Here is a 15710-nt window from a genome sequence, read left to right as displayed (position 1 = left end):
TGTGAAGCATGGGGGGTAGCATCATGCTTTGGGGGTGTTTGTGAGATTTTGGGGAACAACCTCCTTCCCTCAGTTAGAGCATTGAAGATGGGTCGAGGCTTCGAGGGTCTTCCAACATGACAATGACCCGAAGCACACAGTCAGGATAACCAAGGAGTGACTCTGTAAAAAGCATATCAAGGTTCTGGCGTGGCCTAGCCAGTCTCCAGACCTAAACCCAATAGAGAATCTTTGGAGGGAGCTCAAACTCTGTGTTTCTCAGCGACAGGCCAGAAACCTGACTGATCTAGAGAAGATCTGTGTGGAGGAGTGGGCCAAAATCCCTCTTGCAGTGTGTGCAAAGCCGGTGAAAAACTACACTAAACGTTGGACATCTGTAATTGCAAACAAAGGCTACTGTACCAAAGATTAACATTGACTTTCTCAGGTGTTCAAATACTTATTTGCAGCTGTATCGTACAAATAAATAGTTAAAAAGTCATACATTGTGATTTCTGGATTGTTTTTAGATTATGTCTCTCACAGTGGACATGCACCTACAGTACAATGACAATTTCAGACCCCTCCATAATTTCTAAGTGGGACAACATGCAAAACAGCAAAATAAATAAATAATTTATTGCCATTATTTTCTTTCAAGATGCACAGCAGTATTGTTTTTATTTATAAGGTTTATTGGAAAAACTTAAATGTCCTAATATAACTAACAAACTCATTTAATATGCCACACAGTCTAATGCCAGATGGGTAATTCCGCAAAGCACTGAACTAATAACTAGTGCATGATCCTCTCAAAGGTCTCATTAAGCCCAACACCATAAAGATAAGACATAAAGGAAGTTTCTCATATGGAGAACACAGCAGGGGCGGGATATCTTGAGAGGTAAAAAAATGGAGACAGTAAGTCAGCAAGAATATTTTTATATAATTGATTTAAAACAGACCCAAGCATAATCTTTTTTTACATGCACTAACCCAGTGGTCTCCAACATGATGCCCGCAGGCTGTGAGTTGCCCACCAAAGCACATTCTGTTAATAGCCTTAATTTTAATATTTATTAATTAGATATTTTATATTAGCTTGGCTTCTTTTATGCATGTTAACATACATAATTCTTTGTATGTTAACATACATCATTTTAAGCAATAATAAAACATCAACATTTCAAATAAAATAAAATCAACATGTAAAACATAACGTTTTGAGTAGACTATATCAAAAAAGTAGTCCTCCAGATTGTTTTATCCATTGTGGTAGCCCTTGCTCATGTTACCATGCATTTTAAACATTAGGGAGTCCAGCAGTCAATCAATTCGATTTTCAATGATAATTCTCATATTTTAATAATATTTAAACATTTCATATTTGTTTCCAAATTATAGCTCCAAAAATAAATGGGTAAAATCTTACAAAAACTCTGGTCAAGGACGATAGATACGATAGGTACAATGTACGGTAGATACGGTATAATAGATACGATAGGTACAGTGGATATGGTAGATAGGATGATAGATAGCCATAGAGTTTGAATATTTAGGAGACAGACCTCTAACAGACCAGTTTCTTCCCTTCAGCAGGCAATGATGGGAGTCTAAACAACACATTTAGAATTTGCAAATGCTATTAATTTGAAGATTTTTATTTATTTATTTTATGGTATGAACAACACAAAATTCTCATCTTGGGAATCCATTCTTGTCTTACAGCATTGCCCAAACTGTTTATGTACTAAAACAGATATATCACACTAATGAGACTCCAACATTTTTAGAACACACACAAACACAGAAAACTTTATTTAGATTTTTCTATTTACAATTATGTTCATATTACTAAAGTTCATGAATGTGTTTGAGCCATTTCCAAAGCAAATAACGTATGAAAATTAATGATAATTAAACGAACCAGTAGTTTTGGCACAATTACATTTTGTATTACACGCCACATAAAGTGTCTGAGGTTGTATTAACATTGAATGACCTGTAGAAGTGACCTAAATGTCAAACTGCTGCTCTTGGTGGAGCTTCAGAATGAGTCGTTTGATTTGCTTCCTCTTTTCCTTCACTGTCTTCCGTGAAAACCAGTCATTCAGGTCCATGCTGGGATGGAAGCTTTGAGGTGGATTCTAAATTTAAACATAATAACGAAGTTATTGACCACTAAGTAAACAAAAAAAATGAATTACAGATGTTAAAGCAACACTATGTAGTTTTTTTACCTTTAAATAATGTCTCTAAAATTATTTTAGTGATAGAACAACTTTTAACTGGACAAATTGTACTGTTGCTGCAATCTGAGCAGCCTCCTAGCTGCTACAAGCACACTCTGAAAGTGGCGGTGGAGGGTAGAGCACACAGCCCCGCCCCTCCCCTTGTCTGCAGAAGAGTGTCTGATACCAGGCACTGTTGCGCTTTTCAACCACATGGGGGAGCTGTAAGTAATTTTTACATGGAAACTACATAGTGTTGCTTTAACAGCTGTTACTTTATGACATACCTTGAGGAAACTCTCTGTATACTGTAGAAGATAGATGCCACAGTCTGTATAGTTATCCTGCTGCGGGACACGGGGACTCCATCCATCCATAACTCCATTTCCAAAACTTTGCGAATAGCCCATCTTTACCCTCCATTCCTCTTGAAGGTATCTTGGATTTACAGAACAGCATAGAGAAAAAGTGGATATAACAGCATTTTAAAAAAGTTCGGTGGGTTTTATTTTTCATAAATAGCTCTATTACTGGTTAAGGATAATAATCTCAGTATTCTCTTATTCTTATATTTTCTTTGCATGTGTATATTTAAAGGGACACTCCACTTTTTTTGAAAATACAGAGTTAACCATCCGATTTTTACCGTTTTGGAATCAATTCAGCTGATCTCCGGGCCTGGCGCTACCATTTTTAGCATAGCTTAGCACAATCCATTGAATCTGATTAGACCATTGGCATTAGGCTAAAACATAAGTTTGGATATTTTTTCCATTTAAAACTTAACTACGATAAACCTTCTGAAGTTACATCGTGTTAGCCTGGATGCCAGCTGATCTTAGCCCCGCCCACAACATTTTGAGAACGGGAAGATCGGTCTGGGGTTTCTGCGTTGAGGAGCTACTATGCTAGACCCAAAGCTGGTCGAACCAATCAAATTGTCAGGGCGGGCTTTATACGATGATGGACAGATGATCAACAGTAACGTAATGAACCATGTCACCAAAGAGCGCATGTGTTGAATCTGTTTACAACGAAATGGCTGCCGCTGTAGAATTCAGATGTGTGGATTCTGACATTGAGTCTGTTCTAAAAGATATCGACAGAGCATTGATTTTAAAAGATTAACAGAGAAACGCGAGCAAGGCATTTGTTGATGTTTTTGCCGTCCTTCCTACGGGATTCGACAAAAGTTGGTCGCAACTGAAACTGGTATCAAGGTGATGCAACTCGGCGTGCATGACGAGATGGATATAATTAGCGGTCGTTGCCAGCTTCTTTTCGGAAGCCCGGAATCGTGGTTGGCTGCTGAATAAGTGGAGATACATGCCAGGCTCCAATATTTTCAAGCCAACGTAATGGGTATCGTCATGGATGAAGTTCATCTAATGGTAAGAGATAGTCTTACTGTATGACTTAGTAAATACTTAATGTTGGGATATAAACGAAATGTTGTAAACATAGTAGGTGTTGATATACGTTGCTAACTCAGACTTAGTATGATCACAATGTTAGTGTCATTGTAGCGAAATAACTGGCAGTTCGGTCAGGCTGCAAAAGACGTAACGTACATCACACACTCCGTTGCTCTGATTGGTCGTAGGTCTATCCAACTGAGTGCAGAGACATTTTCGGTTGAGACACGCCTCATAATTATAGCTCAATGGAGCGGTATCAGACTCAAATTCTGGCTAGAATTGAGTATGACAACGTCAGGCTAACATCGTGTAAAAAGACCAACGGAAAATTTTATTTTGTGATTTTCTAGGCAGATATGTCCCAGATAGAGTCCTTATTTCCTTTTAAATAGGAAAAATATCCAAACTCTTTAGTTATTTTTTAGCACAATGCTAATTGTCTAATCAGATTCAATGGATTGTGCTAAGCTATGCTTAAAGTGCTAACGCCAGACCCAGAGCTTGGCTAAATGGATTCCAAAAAGGTAAAATCAAATTTTTAACTCTAGGGTACCTGGAAAATGAGCATATTTTCAAAAAAAGTGGAGTGTCCCTTTAATAGCCCTTCCTCCCTTTGCACTATAAAAATGTCTGGCTTGATTTTGACCCATAATGGATAAATATTGGACAGAACACACAGCTGGGCTAAAATTGAACCAATGCTGGGTTATTATACCCCAAAAACCCAACAAGGGTCATTTTTAACCCATCGTGTGTTCTGTCTAATATTTACCAATTATGGGTCAAAAATAACCAAGCCATTTTTAGTGTGTGGTTAGACCAGACTAATTTATGATCTTTTATTGAGATTGCAGAGACAGATTTATATTTTATGTACTGTAATCCAAATATAAGTCTTTGCAAATAAAACAAATGATACTTTGTAGCATTTAAAAAAGGGCAAAAAATGATCTGTGTTCTGAATGAATAACATGGCTTTGACAATGTTTTGACTTACAGTAACTAAAGATTTTGAAAAATGTTCTCTGTAGCTAATACTATGAGAAATATATTTGGTTTTTGATGCAAAAAAGTGGCACATACTTATAACAACATGGATAAATAATGACTGGCTGTCATATCTGGGTAAGCAATCAATTTAACTACAGTAGCAACACTTCTGTAGAATACAAATACAAGAAAAATGTTTGTTGTACATAAACACAGTCATTTAAAAGTAATCAACCATGATTTAAATAGATAATAATTACTCTTGGAGTATCTGCACCACTGATGATCTGGCTCGGGAGTGGAGGGAGTCCATAATGAGTATACACGGCCTATCAACCGAGAGACAATGACGGAGTAAAATGCAGCATTTCACATACATGCACAAAAAGTAAATGCTACTGCCATCTAGTGACTGATAAAAATTGTACATAAAATCATCCAATATAATGTAAAGAACATTCTGTGAAAAATAACATGGATATCTTTCATATTGACTGAGTAAGATCATGTCAAAGATTAAATTTAAAATGAAATAAAACTTTGACGCTCCTAATCTTAAAAATAGATGCCTATATTTCACAAACAGGGTCACGGTTATCCCGATGAGTAGGCTACTCACCGCTTAGAGTCATTTCTTTCGCTGTTAAGGGCACATGTGTTCTCAAAATCCTTATAAGACAGAGAAAGGTCACAATGAGAGAGAAAGGTCAAATCTGGGAAAGATGTCATTCCACTCTTTTGTTAGTATGTATTTAATATAAAACAATAAAATCACATGCACAATGTTTTTTTACAGTGCATATTACCTGACTGGCCTTAATTTCATCATCTGAATCAAACCAGAAACTATTGTTCAAGTCACCTATATGAAGGAAAAATGTAATATCTCTGGTTCACAACATGTTAAGCTCTATCAAATCCCCTCAAATTGCATTTCAAATTGCAAGCTATTACTGTGTAATGCATAGACAAGCTATAGTTTGGACATCCTCTTTCTCTCTCTCTCTCTATTCATCTAAATTACCTATAGATTGACTCCTGCTAGAGCCGTTCTCTGAAGATTCCTGACGGTAAAAGAGAGACATGGGATTGGGTAGAGATTGATCGCAAAGATACTCTGCTGAATGTCCATTGAAGCAAGCATCTGAATCGCTGGTCTGTGAAATTCGGCCAGGAAAACAGATGACAGCCAGGAACCAGTGAGCCCTGAGGAGACATTGTGCAAGAGGGACTATGTAAAGGCAAGCTTCTTATTTCACCAGATCTACACAAGCTAATGTCAAAGTAAAATGATCTATCAGGGTGATTTTCAGATACATTTGTGAGCAGCACATAAGCTGTGCACATTTATATAATTGTCTATATAAACAGGAAACATTCACACTGTCCACATCAGCAGAAAATACAAAAATGCACAGGAAAGAGATGCACAAATGCAAAAACAATCTTTTTTTTTCAATATAGGCTTTTATGAAATCACAAAATAATGCTGCAAAAGACACAAAACAGCACTTCCTATTCACCAATTCTTTCTGTATACTGTTTACTTATCCATATGCTCGAAGCAGTTTTGTATCTTTGGTGTTTAGATTTAGCTTTTGGATGTAACTGGTCATTTATGTACATTAGATTTCATAACAATCAAGCATTTACTAGGCTAGATATTGACTAGAATCACCAATCGCTAATACTTTACTTTATGGGGCGGTTTCCCGGACAGGGCTTACCTAGTCCCAGACATTCCACTTTTTTTGAAAATAAGCTCATTTTCCAGCTCCCCTAGAGTTAAACATTTAATTTTTACCATTTTGGAATCCATTCAGCTGATCTCTGGGTCTGGCACTAGCACTTTTAGCATAGCTTAGCACAATCCATTGAATCTGATTAGACCATTAGCATACCGCGCTAAAAAAATAACCAAAGAGTTTCAATATTTTTACTATTTAAATCTCGAGTCTGTAGTGATATTACGCACTGCCCAAAAATAGTCCCCTTGGTTACTTTCAATACCAGGGAACTATTTCCGGCAGTGCGTAATATCACTACGCCTGCTGCAACCATGTTACATCAGCAAAGTCCTTGATTATTACGCCAGTTTGAGAGTATAGTTCCTAGCCATATCTGCCTAGAAAATCGCAACTTTTAATTTTCCGTCTGTCTTAGTATACCATGCAACTAAAGAAGAGTCAAGTTTTAAAAATATTGAAACTCTTTTGGTATTTTTGAGCGCGATGCTAATGGTCTAATTAGATTCAATGGATTGTGCTAAGCTATGCTAAAAGTGCTAGTGCCAGACCCAGAGATCAGCCCAATGGATTACAAAACTGTAAAAATCAAATGTTTAACTCTAGGGGAGCTGGAAAATTAGCATATTTTCAAGAAAAGTGGAACGTCCCTTTAATTAAAAAATACCTTGCACTGACATTACTGACATTATTTTGTCTCAAGATACACATGAGTAATTTTTTTTTGGTTTGTTTGTAAAAACTTCTTAAAGGCATGATCTCTGAAAGCCAATGTTGATATTTGAAATCACCTAAACCAACACGCCCCTACCCCAATAGAATTTGGACCTTCTTTTGATAGACCCGCCCGACACATACGCAACCCAGGCAACGATGTCGGTTGGTAGACATGCCCCTTACTGTTGATTGGCTATAAGTGTATTTTGGTACTCTGCCCGACTCCCTTTTCCAAAGTGGTTTTCAAAAATCATGCACCCCACCTTTAAATGTCCTAATATAACTTAGGCCTATTCCTGGATTAATCTCTGAATCCTATCTGGGAAACCCCCCCTATGTTAACATGCAAAAAAGGGACATAAACACTGAGAATTATACTCACTTTTGATTAATCGGGACAAATATAAAGTCCTTCTCAAAAATGTTCACATGCCTGGTCCAAGTTTTCACCCGGTTATGCCTGAGTTCTTGAATGCTGTGGAACAGTGCGTTTATTGCTTATTCGAAGAATATGGGCATGGCATGTCGAGCAGTGTTGGGGGTAACACAAGTAACGCGCATTACATAATAATATTACTTTTCTGAAGTAACGAGTAAAGTAACACATTACTTTATAAATGTACACATTAATATTTGAGTTACTTTTTTTAAAAAGTAATGCGAGTTACTTTTCAGTTTAATTAATTCAATTTAAACTGTACATATTAACGTAGAATTACGCACTCTGTGCGTCTGAGCAGGAACAGTTTGAGTCAAAAACAGAGATGGCAGGCCAGAGCCTGACATTTTTGCGATCATAAAAACACCTGCAAGGCCTGAAAGAGATCAAGCCTCAGCCAAGTAAGAAAAATTAACTTAAAAAGTAATGTAATCATTACGTTCCTTGAAAAGTAACTAAGTAACGCAATTAGTTACTTTTTTTGGGGAGTGACTTAATACTGTAATGCATTACTTTTAATAGTAACTTTCCCCAACACTGCATGTCGAGTTTTTTTATAATCGTGTATTTACGTACGATAAACCTGTAGGTTCTGGAGGCCTTTTGTGATCTTCCTTAGTGAGGTGCTTGAAGAAGAAAGAGCTGAACACGTGGCAGTCGATGGCATCTTCTCTTTTCAGCTGCTCGCAAACTAAAAACCTGTTAAACAATGAGAGAAACATTGTAAGAAGATTCTCATTTCCACTTCTACAACTTTAGTGACTTTCTTCACCTCAGATAGAAGTCCACTATCACATCGTTTAGGAATGTGCCTTCTTCCAGACAGCTGAGGTCCTCTTCTGTGATGCTTATCCCCCCTTTGGCTGGTGGAGGGGGGTAAACAAGCCGTCTGGAAGGAGATGGTATTTTCTAAAAGAACTATCCTTTCCATCACTACAAAAAAAAAAAAACTAATTTAGGCCAGCCAACCGACTTTTTGATTTCATGTACAGGCGACGAGGGAACCACTATCAAATCCTCATCGCTGTCTGAAACGCTGAGGGTTGCAGTTTCACATCGAGTGGGATCAGGAGAGGGTGAAATTGGTACCAAAGTCTGTTGAACAATGAGAGAGGGACAAAACAACAGAAAATAATGTTGTGGTCTATTATGTCAGTGATGTTCAAAGATTTATACTGGCTGGGTCCAAAATAGCCCCCTATACTATACATTCCCTACATTAGATTGCTAATAGACCCCTTCACGGTTCACGTCACAGGCGGTTCCCATTGCGCATGTCGGGGTCAGAAAAGCGATTACAGCAGATTGAGTTGCATATTATTCGGTATCGTCAAAAATGCCTACTTACGTCGTGGGCTGTGAAAATCGCACAAGGTCTTCCGTAAAGTTTTCGCGATTCATGCAGAATCTCAAAAACAAAAAAATACAACATCTGTGGCTGCAAGCAATTAACATGCAGACTGGAACAATGCAAATATCAAAGAGGCTTGTGTTTGTAGTGCTCACTTCATTTGAGGCAAGTCATCATTTTTCAGCCCTGTTAGATTTAATTATAAAGCCTGGATGGTATGAACAGTTTGACCCCATGCTGCGCGCGCACCCGATAGTCATTCAATGTTTACAAACCTTGAAGGGGTCTATATAGACAGTCCAATTGAATGACCGACTGAATGAATGAGAGTAAATTGGGACACTAAGCATCGGAAGCACTACGGGCGCCATCTTGTGTCAAAACACAGGAGTTCATTTGGGACGCCTCTCACAGTAAGGGAGTAGTAGCTGGCCGTTGAGTGTGCATGGGTTCTACACGCATTATGGGATTTAAAGAGTGCACTTGATATAATGTCCACTATCATTTCGGACACTACAACAAGTGGCTGTCCCCTCAAATAGTGCACTATTTAAGGAAACAGGGAGCTATTTCGGACACAGCCACTATGTTTTCAGTGGGAATGTTAAAGATGCAAAAAACCTGACTCATGACAGGAAGTTCATCCTCTTTGGGCTGAAGCACAGGGATCTGTTTACAAAAGAAAAGGGATAATAAAGAATAATTTGTCTTTTAAAGCGAAACTAAAGCCAAATATCAAAATTACCCCATGATTTACTCACCCTTAAGCAAACCGAGATACATATATCCATCATCAAGCACATTTGGAGTTATTTTAGTAAATGTCTTTGCTCTTTCAAGCTTTATAATTAGAAAACAGAGATCAGGTAACAACTTTTGAACTTAAACCCCAGAAAAATGCATAGCATTCATACTTCATAAAAGTAATCCACATGACTCCAATGGGTTAATAAAAGTCTTCTGTGCATAATCGATGCGATTTTGTAAGAAAAATATTCACAAGAGTGTTTTAGCCCAAGATGGCGTCATTACCGGATGCTAGTTATTATAGTTTAAAACCTGTATATTTTTCTTACAGTATCCCATCGATTACCCGCATTAACCCCTTGGATTACTTCTGTGAAGGATGAATGCACTTTTTTGGGCTTCAAAGTCAGAAGTTGTTCATTGATCCCCGTTTTCTCCCATTGTAAGCTTGGAAAAGCAAGGACATTTACTAAAATAAGTTTAAATGTGTTCATCTGAAAGATGATGGACATATGTATCTCGGATTGCTTGAGGGCGAGTACATCATGGGCAAATTTTGTTATTTGGTATCGCTTTAAGAAAAGTAAGCTATACATTAAGGTGTGGCAAGTATTTTTATCCATGACCCACCTGCTGTCTTTGGTTACAGTTGTGCGTCTTCAGCCTGCTACAGGCTTCTTCAAATGACAGTTTAACTGGACAGCTGCAGATGTTATTTCTCCTGCCAATCTCTGTGAATATTTCCTCAAGGATGAGCTGGTCTGGCAATGAAAGCTCTTCCTCAAAAATAAGGACTAGGTATTTCTCATCTTGATCTGAGAAGAAAACATAAACTCATTTTAACAAATAAAGTGAATACACTAAATAGCATGAGACAAGAATTTAATGATTTTCAAAAGGAACATCCTTCAGGCTACATTGTACATAGATTTGGGTTTCTACAAAATTTGAATTATACTATAACTCACTCTTGCTCGCGCAGTCACCCCACGCCAGCGAATGATCCTCACAGACATAATACACAATCTGGGCACGCAGACGGTGACGTGCCACAGGTGTTATCTGTAGAAACAGTGCCGGCAGCCTCTGCACAGTACACCATTCACAACTGGTGACCTCTGATGTTTCTATACGTAGTGTTAGTGACGACACTGTTTGCATTAAAAAAGGTAAAACATCAGATTACACAATAGACATCACTATACAGGTGAAAACACTACACGGCAGGATGAAATGCATAACTGAACAATTAAAAAAATCTTAAATTGTAACACTATTATACATTTTAAAAAACTTTTTTTGTTGACAATACTCTCAGGAATGATTTTACAGACAAGGCTTAGCTATATCCAGGATTAGGCCTTAGATAAATTAAGATGTTTAAGCATCTTTAAAGGGCACCTATTACATTGCTAAAAAACAACGTTATTTTGTGTATTTGGTACAACACATTTCCACATACCGTAAATTTTTGTAACTCCAAATATCACTTTCTTCCTGAAACGCACGAATTTTGTACAAAACTCATCGATTTGAAAAGAGCTGTGTCCCTCATTGGCCAGCTAATCTGTACGTCGTGTTTGGCCGGAAATGTGAAGCTCCTTACCATGTTTGAAAGATTCGCTCACAATTCAATGCTAACAGGAGTTAACTTACAGGCTGACTCCGAAGCGGGAGGAATTATGATAATGTCGGTCTTTACTACATCACCAATCCCAGGAAGTAAACTGTTGCCTACAATCCGTGTGTTTGTTGCAGTCTATGAAAAGAGATTTATGTTGGATACGATAACTCCCGTCATTGTTTACTTTGGGGTTTGTACCTTTTGCATATCCTTAACATGTACTAATACAAAAGGAAATGTAAAAACGTGAATTGGATCATAGGTGCCCTCTAATAAACATGCCTTAGAAAAAAAAACGTTACTGGTGTGCATCTTGAGACAAATCACTGGCACTGTCAGTGCAAGTATTTTGAGTTAAGACAGCTCAAACATGTGTCTTAGGCTAGGACTAGGCTTAAGCTTTGTCTGTAAAACCAGGGGTAGATGTCCATTTCTGAGTGACACATTAAAAGTCTACAAATATGTACATCATCTTACCTACATTTGTGATCTCAATGTAATCCAGTGTAAACTGTAAATGAAACAAGTATCCTGTTAACTATAACCAAATTAATATAAAAACGTTTTTTGTCAGGTACTGTACATGCATTTTAATTTAAATCCTCAAAGTATTATTACCCTGGATTGGGCGGTCAGTGTATCAGATCTTCTGAATATCTTTGTCAATGTTCCAATTTTTAAACATCTGATGTTGAGTACAAGTCTGATTAACCTTTCAGCAGCGTCTCTGTTTGGCTGTTTTGGAGATGTTACCTTCCTGGTTTTGGGTTTTTTCACAATGTTTCCAAACTGTGGCAGAAAATGTTTTCAATCAGTGTCTTTGTGGAAAACAGGTGACAAACAGGAACAAATATCCCGAGCAGGTCTGCAAGTCAGTCCTTGCATGTGAAATCGCCTACTTCTATACTGTACAGAATATGAAAATCAGTATGCAAAATAAGCAGTATGTCTGAAAAACAGTATGGAAAAAAGCATGTATATCCCATAAGGCTTCAGTAAATAAATGTAAAATACCAGAAAACTATGAAACGGTGGCTGTTTTAGGTGATGTAGTTCCCATGAAAAATATTTCTAGTCTAAGAATGACTTTTTTTAAAATAATAGAATTGCAGTGTTCCCTTTCGCGGTAACTCGATGCTGCGTCATGAAATAACACTGGGGAAAAACAACACAGCATTCGCGCACCTGAATAGTCTTTAAGGTTTTAAGCTTTTAAACGCGAATGAAAACATCTGAAGGGCGCCAAATGCCAGCTGTTTTTTTTTAGCTGAGCGCCAGCTTTCATCAGCAGAGCACTTTGGTTGCTTTGATACTTCTGCTTTGTTTATAAGTCGTTGTATGATGCGCCGCTTGGCTGTTGTGATATTTGTCGCGCCCCTCCTCCACTGTGACTGGATGGCGGTGTGAGGACATTGACAAGCTGAGCTTTTCACCCAAAGTTGAATATTTTTGAACTATCAGTGCTCAGCACTGAACACTGAAAAAAAACACCAGCTGCTTTTTTTTATTTACGCCAAGCTTCCATTGGAAACGATTGAAAACATACAACGGCCATGGGTGTTAAAGCTTTGGTGTGCACCTTAAAGGGACACTCCACTTTTTTTGAAAATATGCTAATTTTCCAGCTCCCCTAGAGTTAAACATTTGATTTTTACTGTTTTGGAATCCATCTCCGGGTCTGGCGCTAGCACTTTTAGCATAGCTTATGATATTACGCAGCAGCCGAAAATAGTCCCCTTAGTACCCTTTAATGGCAGGGGACTATTTTCGGACACTGCGTAATATCATTGCTCCTCCTGCAGCCATGTTACAGCAGGAAAGTCCTTGATTATTACGCCAGAATGAGAGTATAGTTCCTAGCCGTTTCGGCCTAGAAAAATCGCAACCTTTAATTTACCGTCGGTCTTAGTACTCGATGTAACTACAGAAGAGTCAAGTTTTAAATAAGAAAAATATCAAAACTTATTTTTTAGGCACAAAGCCAATGGACTACTCAGATTCAATGGATTGTGCTAAGCTATGCTAAAAGTGCTAATGCCAGACTCGAAAATCAGCTGAATAAATTCCAAAACCGTTAAAATCAAATGGAAAATAAGCATATTTTCAAAAAAAGTGGAGTGTCCCTTTAAACTAGCCCATCTTATAGGCGTCGAGTGATGACATCACGAGAGTGACAGAACCAGAAGGTATAAAACGAAGGCGCCAACAGCACATTACAGCTTTCTGTCATTCAGCGAGCCGAGCACTCTACGTAAAATTGTCGGTCAAAATTGTGTTTCAAAACTTAGTCAGAACTAGTTTAAGAAATAGTTTAAATGGCTAGTGAGTAGTTCAGGAAGTGTGTGTTCCCCGTCCTCGTTTCATAACAGGCGGGGACACTCATGAGTTATGTGTGCAGTGTTTGGGGGCGGAGCACGCTCGGACAGCTTTTGATAGAGAAAGGTCTGTAGCCATTGCGAGAGCATCTCGCTAAAGTCACTTAATTTCCAAGCAGCCCGATTTAGAATGAAGGGCAATATTTACGTTCCTTGCGGCTCAGGGCACGTGTTGTTGAGGCAGCGCGATGCCGTGCATCGTCAGGATCGCTAATAGAGCTAGCTGAGATGTTTGAGATGGCTACAGCCTTTCTTAGCCCTCGCTGCCTACTTGCACTCGGGATCAGGAAGTTTGTAACCAACATTCCCTCAATATATCTTAATTTGTGTTTATCAGAACAAAGAAATTATACAGGTTTGTAACAACATGAGAGTGAGTAAATAATGAGATTTTTTTTTTTTTTTTTTGGTGAACTATCCCTTTAACAGTAAAGAAGAACATACTTTATTTACTTTGGTACTGTCAGGCAACCTTGGACACAGGGAGTCATTTTCACTATTTCTTACCTCGTCTTTCATTCGATGTCTTCGTTTAATTTGTTTGTTTTGGGATTGGTCAAGGATAAATGTCTCATGTTTGGTTTTCTTGGGATGTACAACAGGATCTGTAAGATGGCACACTACTAAAGCAAACATCCACATTTTTTTAACCAAGCAACCAGTGTGAACTTAATCTAAAGTGAATAATTCAACATTATATTATGGTTTAAATGAGTTAAAACCTGTGATTAAAGAGAGGTCTTTAGGTTTGATCTCCATCAAGCTATTTGTCAATTCATCTGTGGTCTCCTTTTCCTCATTAATAGACCCATCTGTAAAACCCCAAACATGTATTAAAAATCAATTTACAGTACAAAGAAACAATAGTGTAGAACAAAAACGTGCTTTACCTTCAGAATCACTGTTGATAGGGTATTTTCTATAAAGATAACATAATTCTCTAGTCAATAATCACTTTATTTCATTTTGAATTTTTATGACTGTAACAATGAGTCAAACCTTGAATCCTTCCGGCAGCAGATCTGAAGCGCGTAGTTGAAAGGTCTGAATCTTTGTTCAGATCGTTGGAAAGGATCAGCTTTACTATCAGTGTTAACCATAGCTTTTGGCGGGTCCCTAAAATACACAAATATAAAGACAACAGTCGCTAACATACGTTTGAGGTTTTAACAAGGCTTTTAACTCACGTTAATATGTCTCGCACTGCGACCAGATTGAGTCCGATAGCGTTTCCTCTCAGACGTTTGACTTTCAACTTTTCTCGACCCAGTGGACGAACCTTTTATGTCCGAAACATAAATGTGCAAACACAATAGTTATGTAAATGTGAAATTGCCTTAGGACTTAAATAAAATAAGCTATATTTAATAAAATACTGAGATTTTGAGGTTGGGATGGCTAAAAGTAAACAATACTGTTTCTTTGCCATCAAGCATCTGCAACTAATTAGCATACGAGATAGTGACATCTACGTTTCATGTTTATAACTTACACTCACCATTTTATAGTATTTGTAGAGTAATTTAGCCTCTCAAAATAACAATTAAAAACAGCCACAAACTCTAACGTCACGTAAAGTAACGTAAGCGCGTCAACTAATTAATTCAGTCTGAATTAATTAGTTGTGTTGGATTTCTCACAGGGCTGCGCAAGACCGATCGGCCTATGACATCAAAGTACCGCGAGAGCACAGCTTTTCAAAGCGCTCTTGCAGTACGGTGATAGGTTTGTTCGACTTCATGCGGCGCCGCAAGAACCCACAGCCGGATGACGTCAAAGTACCGCGAGAGCGATTCGCAAAATCATACGGAGGAGTTTGCTTGAAATCGCTCTCGCGGAACTTTGACGTCATCCGGCTGTCCGTTCTTGCGGCGCCGCATGAAGTCAAACAAGCCTATTGTCACAGGCCGTTCATTTTGCACAGGAAATTTCAAATTACCTATGTAATTTTAAATGTCTGACAGGTGTTGGATAGTCCGTCACGCAAATAGCAACCTGCGCATGGTTGTCCCCATCAGCCAGCTGCTATCTGCTGTATCACACCATAAGCGTTTTCTTACAGTTGTCACCTGTGGGGTCAACCAGCTACTGCTT

At 38.1% G+C, this 15710-nt stretch overlaps 1 protein-coding gene across 2 annotated transcripts; it reads right to left on the bottom strand.

The window, feature by feature from the left end:
* Positions 1-1318: 1318 nt before the first annotated feature.
* LOC141365350 (sentrin-specific protease 6-like) lies at positions 1319-15271 on the bottom strand. Of its 2 annotated transcripts, none has more exons than XM_073869620.1 (21): positions 15115-15271; positions 14804-14895; positions 14616-14732; positions 14507-14535; positions 14339-14428; positions 14124-14221; positions 11860-12030; positions 11719-11752; positions 10586-10768; positions 10248-10432; positions 9492-9539; positions 8493-8614; positions 8292-8408; positions 8096-8218; positions 7463-7555; positions 5643-5824; positions 5425-5480; positions 5238-5287; positions 4879-4947; positions 2498-2648; positions 1319-2126 (listed from the first exon to the last, which is right to left on the bottom strand). In XM_073869620.1, the coding sequence occupies exons 1-21, from the start codon at positions 15115-15117 to the stop codon at positions 1995-1997; spliced, it is 2145 nt and encodes a 714-aa protein (XP_073725721.1). In that variant the 5' UTR covers positions 15118-15271; the 3' UTR covers positions 1319-1994. The 2 variants fall into 2 exon arrangements, with proteins under 2 accessions (XP_073725721.1, XP_073725722.1); XM_073869621.1 differs by having other exon boundaries at positions 10248-10426.
* Positions 15272-15710: the final 439 nt, after the last annotated feature.

Source organism: Misgurnus anguillicaudatus, chromosome 7, assembly GCF_027580225.2.
Source record: "Misgurnus anguillicaudatus chromosome 7, ASM2758022v2, whole genome shotgun sequence".
Classification (NCBI taxonomy): domain Eukaryota; kingdom Metazoa; phylum Chordata; class Actinopteri; order Cypriniformes; family Cobitidae; genus Misgurnus; species Misgurnus anguillicaudatus.
Note: the sequence above shows the minus strand (reverse complement) of the source record. Positions and strands in the feature narration are given on the sequence as shown.